This window comes from Salmo salar, chromosome ssa03, assembly GCF_905237065.1.
Source record: "Salmo salar chromosome ssa03, Ssal_v3.1, whole genome shotgun sequence".
Taxonomy (NCBI): domain Eukaryota; kingdom Metazoa; phylum Chordata; class Actinopteri; order Salmoniformes; family Salmonidae; genus Salmo; species Salmo salar.
In genome coordinates this window covers 84,374,337-84,388,121 of record NC_059444.1, presented here as the reverse complement: position 1 = coordinate 84,388,121, position 13,785 = coordinate 84,374,337, and the positions used below count along the sequence as shown (strand labels likewise).

The 13,785-nt window shown below is 39.1% G+C and overlaps 1 protein-coding gene across 9 annotated transcripts; it reads left to right on the top strand.

Annotated features, from left to right (window-relative positions):
* Positions 1–1,613: 1,613 nt before the first annotated feature.
* On the top strand, positions 1,614–12,693 carry us420 (15.5 kDa protein). 9 transcript variants are annotated; one of them, XM_014194258.2, is made up of 7 exons: positions 1,614–1,890; positions 3,350–3,377; positions 7,257–7,309; positions 7,771–7,843; positions 8,275–8,378; positions 11,656–12,044; positions 12,244–12,693. In XM_014194258.2, the coding sequence occupies exons 2-7, from the start codon at positions 3,373–3,375 to the stop codon at positions 12,463–12,465; spliced, it is 846 nt and encodes a 281-aa protein (XP_014049733.1). In that variant the 5' UTR covers positions 1,614–1,890; positions 3,350–3,372; the 3' UTR covers positions 12,466–12,693.
* Positions 12,694–13,785: the final 1,092 nt, after the last annotated feature.

The following is a 13,785-nucleotide window of genomic DNA, read 5'->3' as shown; positions in this document are numbered from 1 at the left end:
TGTCCATCAACTCTGTCACATGTCCTGTGGTTACATTTGCTTCTCTCTGACGGCTGGCTGTGATTCGCTGCAGACCCTTACCCAGGAGTATCATTTTGAAGGCTGTCACAAAGCTGAAAAGAGAGGACAGTAACTCATTAGTTCAGGTTCATGTTTTGTCTACTGATACTACATTCTCACCTACTGCTCATATACATATATAATACTGGATTAAATAATGATGTAGTAATAACTGCTTACTGTACCTCTCTCCACTGATCTCCACAGTGACCTGCTCAAAGGGTTCCAGGACTCTGCATACCTCCTCCAACACCTCCCATTCCTCTTGGGTCAGAGCATCAACAGGTGTATTGACAATGGCCAGGGTAAAGATGATGGCATCCTTTGACTCAAGAAACCGCATCAACATATAAAATGTTGAATTCCACCTTGTAGTGCAGTCTTGTTTAGGCCTCAGCTCAGGCATCCCCATCTGGCATTGTGTAGAATTTAGTTTTTCAGCACCTACAGTGCTCCTGTGGAAGTATTCCACAGCTGCTTTCACTTTGTCCACAGTGGGCTTCATCACCTTCAGAGCATCTCTTACAATTAGGTTGATTGTGTGGGCAAGACATGGATGATGGGTCCATTTAAAAATGTTCATGGCTTTGGTTATGTTAGCTGCATTGTCGCTAACACAACAGACCACTTTTCCATCTACTTGCCATTCCTGGCCACTGTCAACAGTTCCTCTGCCAAGTTCTCTGAGGTGTGACTGTCGCTGAACTCAAAGCAGTCCAGAAGACAGCTAGACATTGAAAAATCTTCAATGAAGTGACATGTAACTGACATGTCAGAATTGGTTTCCCTTGATGTCCAGCAGTCAGTGGTAAGGCAAACTGCAGTAGCTTTTTGGACTCTTTCCCGCACTGAAGCCTATGTGCTCTCGTACAGTCGTGGAATAAGTGATTTTGAAAGGGTTTTCCTGCTTGGAATTGTGTACATTGGATTTAAACTATTGCTATAATTTCTAAAACCTCTGTCCTCCACGATCGAAAATGGCTGGCAATCATTTTAGCCAACGCAATATCAATGTGGCCATGTTTTGCTACAGACATAGACTTTGGCATAAACTGGTCCATAGAAGACTGCGTTGCTGTGGGTCGTGGAGTAGGCCTACTTGACTGAGTGGATACATCTCCACGTGTGGAGGTGATGGCTCCACCACTATGCTGTGTACCCGCCAGGCGAGCTAAAACAACATTCTCAGTGGAACAGAATGAGAAGTGGAGGAGCCACACCTATGCAGAGGAACAACATGTCAGCAGGCTCATCCAGGGCAAACATCGCCTATACCGTTCTGGCAAGCTACATCAGTTGCACTTAAAAAGTTGCTAACTTAGGTTGAAAGTATTAACACAGATAGCACAACATGTCCATGCGTATCATGGCATCCAAATACTTTGTTATACTGGTATAAGTGGTATTATTAGAATAGGCTGACAAACATTTCTGTCAAATTAATTCAAACCTATATATTGTTGTATGCAATAGATGGTTCAAAGGGGAAGTGAGCTGCAATGGTCCCCCAAAATTGTTGTTTTATTGACAAATTAAAAAGTGCCTTTGCCTCCATGTTTTTTTCTAAAGTGAAAGTTGGTTAAATCTAGCTAGTAGTCTAAAGCCCATGCCTCAGTTTATTTTTCAGTCATGAACCTAGAATGAAGTATGACGCACACAGCACATTGCCTAGTACTTTTCCAGTGAAATATACTGTCCTCTCAAGAGCTCTTCCATTTTATCAGACGTGTCAATGTTGCGTAAACACCGAACAAGGGCGAAAACGACCTCCTTGTTCAGGCAAGAAGAGAACAAAGGCGAGTCACTACACTTTTTACACATTTTAACCTGGTAAGCTATGTTACGATAGACTTGTTTGTAATATAGTTGTTTCATTGAAATTGTGATAGCCTTTAGGAAATGTGTGATGTTTATTTGTGCCAATTACTATTACCATAAACATTGGTTCATTGGTATCGGATCCTGAGTTGGCTAATAATAATAAATATAGGTCTGGTGAAGAAAAGTGTCTTTGGTGAGAAGAAAGTGTTTTAAACTTTGGCTCGAGAAAGCCATTAGATACATTAGATAAGTAGCACTGCTGCGTTTACATGCTATCGGAAGTTCCGACCTGGAAGTTTCACTTCAATGACCCTTCAAATCAGAATTACAAGTCGAGAAACTTTGAGAAAATTGCAAAGTTGTGACCTGCCGAGTTGTGACCATTGACCTTTTACATTTTCAAACAAAAGATGACAACATTTGCAAACAACAGATGACAACAAATCCGTTTGGCAACTATAATATGAGTAGGGCGTAATGTAGCTAGTTTGATAATATTGTCAATGTTAAGCAAGCTAGCTAACTTCATTATAAGCAACGTTAGTTAGTTTATCAACCAAGCTAAAATCTTATTGGTTGGAGAGTTGTTACGAACAAAAAGCACATGAATGTAGCAAAGTCATATTTCCAACATCACTGTTAGGAAATAGAATGCTCCGACGAGCACATGAACGCAGCATTGACCTACATGGAATTCCCGAACGCTCCATCGCCACACGCAAACTGAATGCTCTTATAGAAAGAAATGCCTATAAAAACATATCTAACTGATGGGATAGAGAAGCTACATTCCTACTTCTAAAATAGAATGTCTATATTAGAAAAACAGGGCTGTGTCATTGCACAGCCATAAGCTTCTATAAGCAAGCTCAACTCTTCTGAGGTTGCTACCTTAATGAAGATGTGTTCCAGGATATACTATAACCAGTTGATATTTCATTTTCAATAAATGTTTCTTAAATTGGCAGTTGTTGTTTTTTATTTACTGAATACACCTACATGAGACAATTTAGGAATTAGGATTCCTTACCTGTAATGATTATGATACGTTAGGTATTATTGGCATATAGATAAATGCGCGCATATATATTTTTTCTCCAGTGCAGACATAGTTCTAAAAATAGCATTATTTATTTATTTATTTTGTACTGGAGTTCTCGAAAACTCAAAAAAGGTAAAATTTCCATACCTAAGTTTATACGGAATGTTTAGGTGATACAACTATTTCATGTAAGCCTATTTCAACTTTACTTGGTGTGTTTCACTCAAATCAACTATTTATTTGAATGACATTTTAAATTATAATTTTGTTATGTTCATTGATGGGTTGATAGCCCAATCAACAACAAAAACGATATATATATATATATTTATACATAGACAGTATTTATTTATATGTGTTTGTTTCCTGTTTAAGTGCTTTTTTTGCCCTACTTGTTCACCTGCATTTTTATTGTTTTCCCCACAGTCATCAAGTGAATCACCACATCAATGGGGTAAAGAGATTTTAATATATATTTTTTAAAGATATTAAATATATATATATTTTCAGTACTAGTCAACATTTTGGACACACTCATTCAAGGGTTTTTCTTCATTTTTACTATTTTCTACTTTGTAGAATAATAGTAAAGACATCAAAACTATGAAATAACACATATGGAATCATGTTGTAACCAAAAAAGTGTTAAACAAATCCAAATGTATTTTATATTTTAGATTATTCACTGTAGTCACCCTTTGCCTTGATGGCAGCTTTGCACACTCTTGGCATTCTCTCAACCAGCTTCATGAGGAATGCTTTTACAACAGTCTTGAAGGAGTTCACATATATGCTGAGCACTTGTTGGCTGCTTTTCCTTCACTCTGCAGTCCAACTCATCCCAAACCATCTCAATTGGGTTGAGGTCAGGTGATTGTGGAGGCCAGGTCATCTAATGCAGCACTCCATCACTCTCGTCCCTGGTCAAATAGCCTTACACAGCCTGGAGGTGTGTTTTGGGTCACTGACCTGTTGAAAAACAAATGACAGTTTGACTAAAAATGTGTCTTTCAACTTGCCAAATTGAGCCCTGCTTCAAATGATCACTCTTTCAGAATAACGGTCACTTCGCACTATTCTGTTCTATTTTCTGTTATTACATCATGTTTATACTATAAATAGGTGTCTTGACTTTGACACAAGCTCGGGAAATAAGAGTGTCTATATTAGCAAAACAGGGCTGTGTCATTGCACAGCCATAAGCTTCTATAAGCAAGCTCCACTCTTCTGAGGTTGCTACCTTATTGAAGATGTGTTCCAGGATATACTATAACCAGTTGATATTTCATTTTCAATAAATGTTTCTTAAATTGGCACTTGTGGTTTTTTTATACATTTTTTTTATTGAATATACCTACATGAGACAATTTAGGAATTAGTATTCCTTACCTGTAATGATTATGATACATTAGGTATTATTGGCATATAGATAAATGCGCTTGAACACTCAAAAAAGGTAAAATGCCCATACCTAGGTTTATACGGAATGTTTAGGTGATACAACTATTTAATGTAAGCCTATTTAAACTTTATTTGGTGTGTTTCACTCAAATCAACTATTTATTTAAATTACATTTAAAATTATAATTTAGTTATGTTGATTGATGGGATGGTAGCCCAATCACCAAAACCTGGCATATAATCTGCGTCTCACCAAGACACGGAGGTTGGAACCAAAAATCTCAAATTTGGACTCATCAGACCAAAGGACAGATTTTCACCGGTCTAATGTCCATTGCTCGTGTTTCTTGGCCCAAGCAGTCTCTTGTTATTATTGGTGTCATTTTGTAGTGGTTTCTTTGCAGCAATTCGACCACGAAGGCCTTATTCACGCAGTCTCCTCTGAACAGTTGATGTTGAGATGTGTCTGTTACTTGAACTCTGTGAAGCATTTATTTGCGCTGCAATTTCTGAGGCTGGTAACTCTAATGAACTTATACTCTGCAGCAGAGGTAACTCTGGGTCTTCCTTTCCTGTGGTGGTCCTCATGAGAGCCAGTTTCATCATAGCGCTTGATGGTTTTTGTGACTGCACTTGAAGAAACTTTCCAAGTTCTTGAAATGCACTTGAAGAAAAGTTCTTGAAATCTGTAGTTTCTCTTTGCTTATTTAAGCTGTTCTTGCCATAATATGGTATTTTACCAAAATAGGGCTATCTTCTGTATACCACCCCTACCTTGTCACAATGCAACTGATTGGCTCAAACGCATTAAGAAGGAAATCAATTCCACAAATTAACTTTTAACAAGGCACACCTGTTAATTGAAATGCATTCCAGGTGACTTCCTCATGAAGCTGGTTGAAAGAATGCCAAGAGTGTGCAAAGCTTTCATCAAGGCAAAGGGTGGCTACTTTTAAGAATCTCAAATATAAAATATATTTTGATTTGTTTATCAATTTTTTGTTTACTACATGATTCCATATGTGTTATTTCATAGTGTTGATGTCTTCACTATTATTCTACAATGTAGAAAATAGTAAAAATAAAGAAAACCCTTGAATGAGTAGGTGTGTCCAAACTTCTGACTGGTACTGTATGTATATATATACACACAGTGGCAAGAAAAAGTATGTGAACCCTTTGGAATTACCTGGATTTCTGCATAAATTGGTCAGCAAATTTGATCTGATCTTCATCTAAGTCACACCAATAGACAAACATAGAGTGCTTAAACTAATAACACACACATTATTGTATGTCTATATTGAATACATCATTTAAAAATTCACATGTAGGTTAGAAAAAGTATGTGAACCCCTAGGCTAATGACTTCTCCAAAGCTAATTGGAGTCAGGAGTCAGCTAACCTGCAGTCCAATCAATGAGACGAGATTGGAGATGTTGGTCAGAGCTGCCTTGCCGTTTAAAAAACACTTAGAAAATTTGAGTTAGCTATTCACAAGAAGCATTGCCTGATGTGAACCATGCCTCGAACAAAAGAGATCTCAGAAGACCTAAGATTAAGAATTGTTGACTTGCATGAAGCTGGAAAGGGTTACAAAAGTATCTCTAAAAGCATTGATGTTCATCAGTCTACAGTAAGACAAATTGTCTATAAATGGAGAAATTTCAGCCCAATTGCTACTCTCCCTAGGAGTGGCCGTCCTGCAAAGATGACTGCAAGAGCACAGCGCAGAACACTGAATGAGGTTAAGAAGAATCCTAGAGTGTCAGCTAAAGACTTACAGAAATCTCTGGAACATGCTAACATCTCTGTTGAAGAGTCTACGATACGTAAAACACTAAACAAGAATGGTGTTCATGGGAGGACACCACAGAAGAAGCCACTGTTGTCCAAAAAAAATCATTGCTGCACGTCTGAAGTTTGCAAAAGTGCACCTGGATGTTCCACAGTGCTACTGGCAAAATATTCTGTGGACAGATGAAACTACAGTTGAGTTGTTTGGAAGGAACACACAACACTATGTGTGGAGAAGAAAAGACACAGTACTCCAACATCAAAACCTCATCCCAACTGTAAAGTATGGTGGAGGGAGCATCATGGGCTGCTTTGCTGCCTCAGGGCCTGGACAGCTTGCTATCATTGATGGAATAATGAATTCCAAAGTTTATCAAGACATTTTGCAGGAGAATGTTAGGCTATCTGTCTGCCAATTGAAGCTCAACAGAAGTTGGTTGATGCAACAGGATAACAATCCAAAACACAGAAGTAAATCAACAACAGAATGGCTTCAACAGAAGAAAATACGCCTTCTGGAGTGGCCCAGTCAGAGTCCTGACCTGAACCCGATTGAGATGCTGTGGCATGACCTCGAGAGCAGTTCACACCAGACATCCCAAGAATATTGCTGAACTGAAACAGTTTCATAAAGAGGAATGGTCCAAAATTCCTCCTGACCGTTGTGCAGGTCTGATCCACAACTAAATTCACCCTGCACTGTGAATGTTACACAGTGTGTTCAATAAAGACATGAACACGTATAATTGTTTGTGTGTTATTAGTTTAAGCAAACTGTGTTTGTCTATTGTTGTGACCTAGATGAAGATCAGATCAAAATGTATGACCAAGTTATGCAGAAATTCCAGGTATTTCCAAAGGGTTCACATACTTTTTCTTGCCACTGTATATATATATATATATATATATGAGGCTCCAGGTTATTTAAATGAGGTTTAAATTACGCCCACACTTTGTTTATTACTTTTATTGCCTTGCTGAATTTCATTTGTTTAAGAATTTACTCTGGGCATGTCTGGGTTCTTTACCTAGTTTGCAAATGTGTAGTTCTTCTTTTAATTGTTTTATCTAAATTCATAGATAATTGTACAGTTTAATAAAACAATACTTATACTGTTTTTATAATTTTATACAGGTTGTTACAGAAGGTGAAGACTGAGTTTCTTCTCTGTGAGAGGGGAAAAGAAGGTACCAGCCGACTTTCTTTTTTTGGTGTATTGTCATCCAATGGCCGTTGTATTCAGCCACTCCCCAATTTTAAAAGGAAATGTCTGATTCAGCTGACATGTGAAGCATTTACTGTGAATGTGATCTCCGTGATGTTGGGTACATTGCCTTTAAAATCCGCACTGCCTATTACCCGTAATTGGATTGATTACCGGGTTTTAGACAACCCTAGACCCCAAATTCAACATGTTTGTTTTCAATAAACAATTTCAATAAATAATCAAATTCCATGATAGAGAAATGTAATATCATTTGAAGATAAAGTTGCTTGCTTAATGGTGATGAGTGGCCACTAGGGCCCCTCATTCACTATATGCAAAACACCGGTCTTGTTCGACATTGCAGGCGACTGGAAATTAAAATGCTAGCTAATCCCATACATTTCCATTAATTGTGCTAACTCTAGTTAGCATTCCCTCCAGAAACTCCTTTCAACTTCCTTCAAACTGCATGTAGAGACATAAAAATGGTAACCATGAGTTCATCTGACTCTGGGTAAGTAGAACAATTGCCAAAATCTCAAACTATTCCTTTAAGTGGATTTCAAAGTTATTGACCTTTCAGAATTCAGTGTTCCAGACAACCTCAATTTCTGATATGATTGTATCTCAGATGTCCTACTGTACATTTGGGACCCATTATAACAAGCACTACTAACTAGTCACGGCTCTAAATGGGAACACATCAAGTATATCACGTTTGTCTGATTTATACCATAACTTATTGACAACTGTTTATAACACATCTTTGCTGCTATCTTTTCAGAGTTTTCGTCAGAGCTTTTTCTTCCTCTGTCGTCTTAATGCATAGTGGCTGAATTCCTATGTTGAGATATACTAGTGACTCAAACATGTCCATTAAGTCACCACATGTGCCTGTGGGAGACTTATGTGAAAGTTTGAGTTGTAGCACATTTTTCAAACTAGGATTTCACCAGTGATGCGTGACAAATCTCTATGGAAGTTGGTGTGTCCTGGATGTCAGAGAGGACCAAAGAAGAAAAGTTGGATGAAGATATCTCATTATATAGGTAGGCTATCAAGTGTTCAATTGGTGTAACAGAAGAAACATTCCATCAAGGTGTGTGTGGATCTGCAGGTGAATGCATGTGAGCAGTGTTACAGAAGAAAACATGGATGAAGGTGATGGGTGAAGATATTTGGAGTTTATTTGGCTGTATGGGTCAATGAGTGTCTGTGATACCCTATTCCCTTTTCACCACCACCGTTGAAGATTCATTCCGGACTTGGATGATACATTTCCAAAATGAACCTTTCATTAATAATTGACTGTTAGAGTAATTACCTTCCCTATTGGACATTCAAACAAAACAGTATCTGTACATTTTGTGCCTCCAGACAAGGCTATATTTTCCCTATGCTAACCAACACAAAGACAGCTTTCTTTCACCTTCAAAACATGTCACAACTCAGAACGTCAATCACTGACCCAATTTCTGAAACCCTCATTCACGCCTTGACTATTGCAACACCATTCTCTACAGACTCCCTGACAAAACACTGGACCTACTTCCATACATTCAAACTCAGCTGCCAGAGACCTCACACAGAACAGACATTGGGATATCACCCCAAACTTCGTCAAACTTCACTGGCTCCCATTTCAATACAGGATCATCTTCAAACTACTCCTGCTCTCCTACAAATAGACTGGCACCCACATACCTCTCTGACCTCCTGCACCCCTACACTCCCACCGGTTAACTGCGCTCCTCTGACACTGGCCTCCTCACCATCCCTTGCAACAGACTCCGCTCCATGTGAGAACGTGCTTTTAGCAGTGCATTCCCCCAACTCTGGAACCTCCCTCTCCATGTCAGAATCTCAAAATCCATACACATATGGAAGTCCTCACTAAGACACCTCTTCACACAGGACGGCTTGTGTCTAAGCTTTTATCCCTTGTTTACTCCCCTGGTTAGTCTGTCATCATGTTTAGTGCTCTCCCTGCTTAGTCTGTCATCATGTTTAGTGTTCTCCCTGGTTAGTCTGTCATCATGTTTAGTGTTCTCCCTGGTTAGTCTGTCATCATGTTTAGGGCTCTCCCTGCTTAGTCTGTCATCATGTTTAGTGTTCTCCCTGGTTAGTCTGTCATCATGTTTAGTGCTCTCCCTGCTTAGTCTGTCATCATGTTTAGTGTTCTCCCTGGTTAGTCTGTCATCATGTTTAGTGCTCTCCCTGGTTAGTCTGTCATCATGTTTAGTGCTCTCCCTGGTTAGTCTGTCATCATGTTTAGTGTTCTCCCTGGTTAGTCTGTCATCATGTTTAGTGTTCTCCCTGGTTAGTCTGTCATCATGTTTAGTGTTCTCCCTGGTTAGTCTGTCATCATGTTTAGTGCTCTCCCTGCTTAGTCTGTCATCATGTTTAGTGTTCTCCCTGGTTAGTCTGTCATCATGTTTAGGGCTCTCCCTGCTTAGTCTGTCATCATGTTTAGTGTTCTCCCTGGTTAGTCTGTCATCATGTTTAGTGCTCTCCCTGGTTAGTCTGTCATCATGTTTAGTGTTCTCCCTGGTTAGTCTGTCATCATGTTTAGTGTTCTCCCTGGTTAGTCTGTCATCATGTTTAGTGTTCTCCCTGGTTAGTCTGTCATCATGTTTAGTGCTCTCCCTGGTTAGTCTGTCATCATGTTTAGGGCTCTCCCTGCGTAGTCTGTCATCATGTTTAGTGCTCTCCCTGCGTAGTCTGTCATCATGTTTAGTGCTCTCCCTGCTTAGTCTGTCATCATGTTTAGTGCTCTCCCTGGTTAGTCTGTCATCATGTTTAGTGCTCTCCCTGGTTAGTCTGTCATCATGTTTAGTGTTCTCCCTGCGTAGTCTGTCATCATGTTTAGGGCTCTCTCTGCGTAGTCTGTCATCATGTTTAGTGCTCTCCCTGGGTAGTCTGTCATCATGTTTAGGGCTCTCCCTGCGTAGTCTGTAATCATGTTTAGGGCTCTCCCTGCATAGTCTGTCATCATGTTTAGTGCTCTCCCTGCTTAGTCTGTCATCATGTTTAGTGCTCTCCCTGGTTAGTCTGTCATCATGTTTAGTGCTCTCCCTGCATAGTCTGTCATCATGTTTAGTGCTCTCCCTGCGTAGTCTGTCATCATGTTTAGGGCTCTCCCTGCGTAGTCTGTCATCATGTTTAGGGCTCTCCCTGCGTAGTCTGTCATCATGTTTAGGGCTCTCCCTGCGTAGTCTGTCATCATGTTTAGGGCTCTCCCTGCATAGTCTGTCATCATGTTTAGTGCTCCCTGTTTTGTGTACTTTTATATTCTTGCTGATTGTATTGCTTTTATTTTGCTGATTATCTTGCTGACTATCTAAACTCATGATTTTGTATTTTGAAAAGCGCTTAAAATAAAATGTATTATTAATATTAAATCAACCCAATGTTAGGGCTGGCAGTCAAATAATAAATAACATGACTATTAGGCACTCAGAATTTCTATCGATTTATTCATTATCTGATTGAACTTGATAAAAGTTTCATTACTTCCATAGACTTTTGACCTGGATTTTGAACAATCATGGCTGTGGCGAGAATAAGGTCTATTGACCTTAGTGAAACCCTGGCTGCATCTCAAGTTACCACTGCTGTCATGTCAAGAGTACGATTTTAAGGGGATATTTGGAAGATTAACACTGTAAGACTGTAGTACTGACCCACACCTACAAAAGTACTTAAAGCCAATTTCACAAACTTTTGGAGCAAGAAGCTTATCAGTATTGGACACACCAGTTGACTTGGATCACAGGAAGATGTAATCACAGCTGGAAACATGTACTGTGACAGCAACACCCTTGCCTCAGCTTCAACCACATTTCAACTCATCCTCTCAGCAGCAACCTTAGCAGCTAATGGGATTTGGCTGCGTGATTCGAGTCACAGCACCAGAATCCAATACAATACTATCATCCACAATTCAAGCCATTTGCACAAACTTCTACAACAAAAAGCTAGCCTATCAGTTGGGGTCAACAGTTGGATCTTGGATCACAGGAAGAAGTCAGTGCAAGACAACTAGCTGAGCCTATACCCACCGCAGTGGCTATACCTTCAAAGATAGAAAATGCAACAGCTCAAGCCAAAAGCACAATGTGAAAGCATCCAGGAACCACGGTTAAATGTCTGCAATGTGAGCACCAGCCTTCTCATACATCATTGTGTGTTAAAGGAAAGAGCTAATAACACATTAAGATTCAAACCAGTTATTTCTATGTTTGCAGGTTGTACGTAGGATGTTCTGCACTCTTGACAATTACAATGTTAAATATGTTTTCTAATTATTGTCAATTGTTGCCACAGATGCTGTAGAATTCCTCGGCCAAATCAAAGAGATTGTGTCGAAACATCGCAACAACAAGATACTTCTTGCAAAGCCGAAAAGTTACGAGTTGAGAATCGGGGGTCTGGAGGACACTGTCCATGCTGGAGATGGTGAACAGTTAGAAGTTTGGAAAGACTGCTACCTTCCAGAGAGAATGGAGATGGTGGTCATTGGAGCCCTGGATGACTTCCGATGTTCAGCAGCAGGATGGCAGCTGGTTCTCCTATTATGTGAAGATGGCAATGTCTACGCCTACGAGTTTGAAGTTCTGCACCTGGTTGCCAGAAGCTTGGAGGATCTCTTTGAAACTGGAGCTGAGTTTCCAGGACTGGAGAAATTCAGATTTGGAGAATGCTTTGAGGAATTGGTAAGACCCTGCAAAATTACATGAATTTAGCAAACATACTATGATCTATGATATCGTATTGTTATCATCAGCTACAGTGCATATATTGGTCTACATGTCATTGCTCTTGAATCATTCCAAAATTGAAACGTGTCCTTAGACTGAATAAGCTGCTGAATTTACAATGTAGGCTAGTTATTCTACGGTTTTCTTTTTCCAGTCTGAGGAAGAGATGAAGAAAGAGATGCAATGCGATGAAATAAAGAAAATCGATGACGAGCATATTCACTTCAGAAGAAGATTGCAGATTGAGATGCTGGAGGATCTCAAAGCAATCAGTCAATCTGAGGTAATAATGATTCAGACTGAGGGCATGAGAGACATAACAAAACATGACAAAAGTGTGTATATTGAAATCAGGGAAAGCTTAAGACTAAAATAATTCTATGCTTGCTCCTGTGTGTACGGACCCTAACATGCTGACTAGACCGGGCGTGCGCCATCGGGCGCATGTTGATTTTGTCCACCCACACCAGACGCAATCAAGGACTGGACTTCAGCATGAACGTGTTTTATGTTTTTCTACTTTGAGTATAAAGGCCCAGAAAGGGGCGAAGTTGAAATAGTGCTTGTAAAAATTGTGGGTGATTAAAAAAAACAAAAAAACATACTAAGCCACTAATTGTTTAATTGATTACTATTTCATGACAACCTGTTGTTTTTTTCACAACTATATCCTGCTGAAAATACACTTAAAAGAAGCCACAGCAAGTTCCAAGTTTAACTTAATTATTCCGTACAAAAATTTGGTTTGGATGACAAACACTGCATAAGGGCTAATAAAAAGCAAATAGACACTGTAAAAACAATAATTTAAATAATTCATATGCATGTGATCACATGATTACTCTCCAGACAGACATTCTTGTCATAGAAAAATATTACCACTAATAGCCGACATAGAAAGCATCAACCTCGGGAATTGATTCTGAAATAATATTACTTTTTTGTTTGGTCTTTGTTATATTTATACATTTTTTTTTACTGTAATAAGCTATCAACTTTGTCCATTATCAAATACCCTGCCATGTGTTTGTGTCACAGTGTAAGCACATTTCTGATGTGACATGAAGCTGCAGCTGCAACCTGGTCTCAGAGCATTTTGTAATATTCTTTACATGAATCCAAGACACTCCATTTAGTATGATATGTTACTTTTATATAGTATATATTAATTTGTGGAAGTCTTATTATATGTTAAGAATTTGCAAAACATACAATATGTGATGAATTTGAAAAACATATAATATGTTATGATTTCTAGCTAGGTGGCTAAAGTTAGGTAGGGCTGGGGGTTAGGGTTAAGTTTAGGGTTAGGGGAAGGGTTAGCTAAAAGGGTTAAGGTTAGGGGAAGGGTTAGCTAACATGCTAAGTATGTTGCAAAGTAGCTTAAAAAGCAGTAAGTAGTTGAAAAGTTGCTATTAGCTAAAATTGTCTGTGATGAGTTTCGAATTTGCAACCTTTGGGTTGATAGACGTTCACGTTATACACCCACCCATCCACCCCGACCAACCACCCTACTTTTGTTTTTGCTTTATGTAACCATCTTTCTTATGTAACCATACCAAACATAACATATCATACTCATTTGAGTGTCCCGGATTTAATTTACTATGTTACGTCTAGTCTATGATACCAGGCTGCTATAAAGGGTGTGACACGTACTGAATTTGTGTAACACCAGACAAATACAGACAGCATG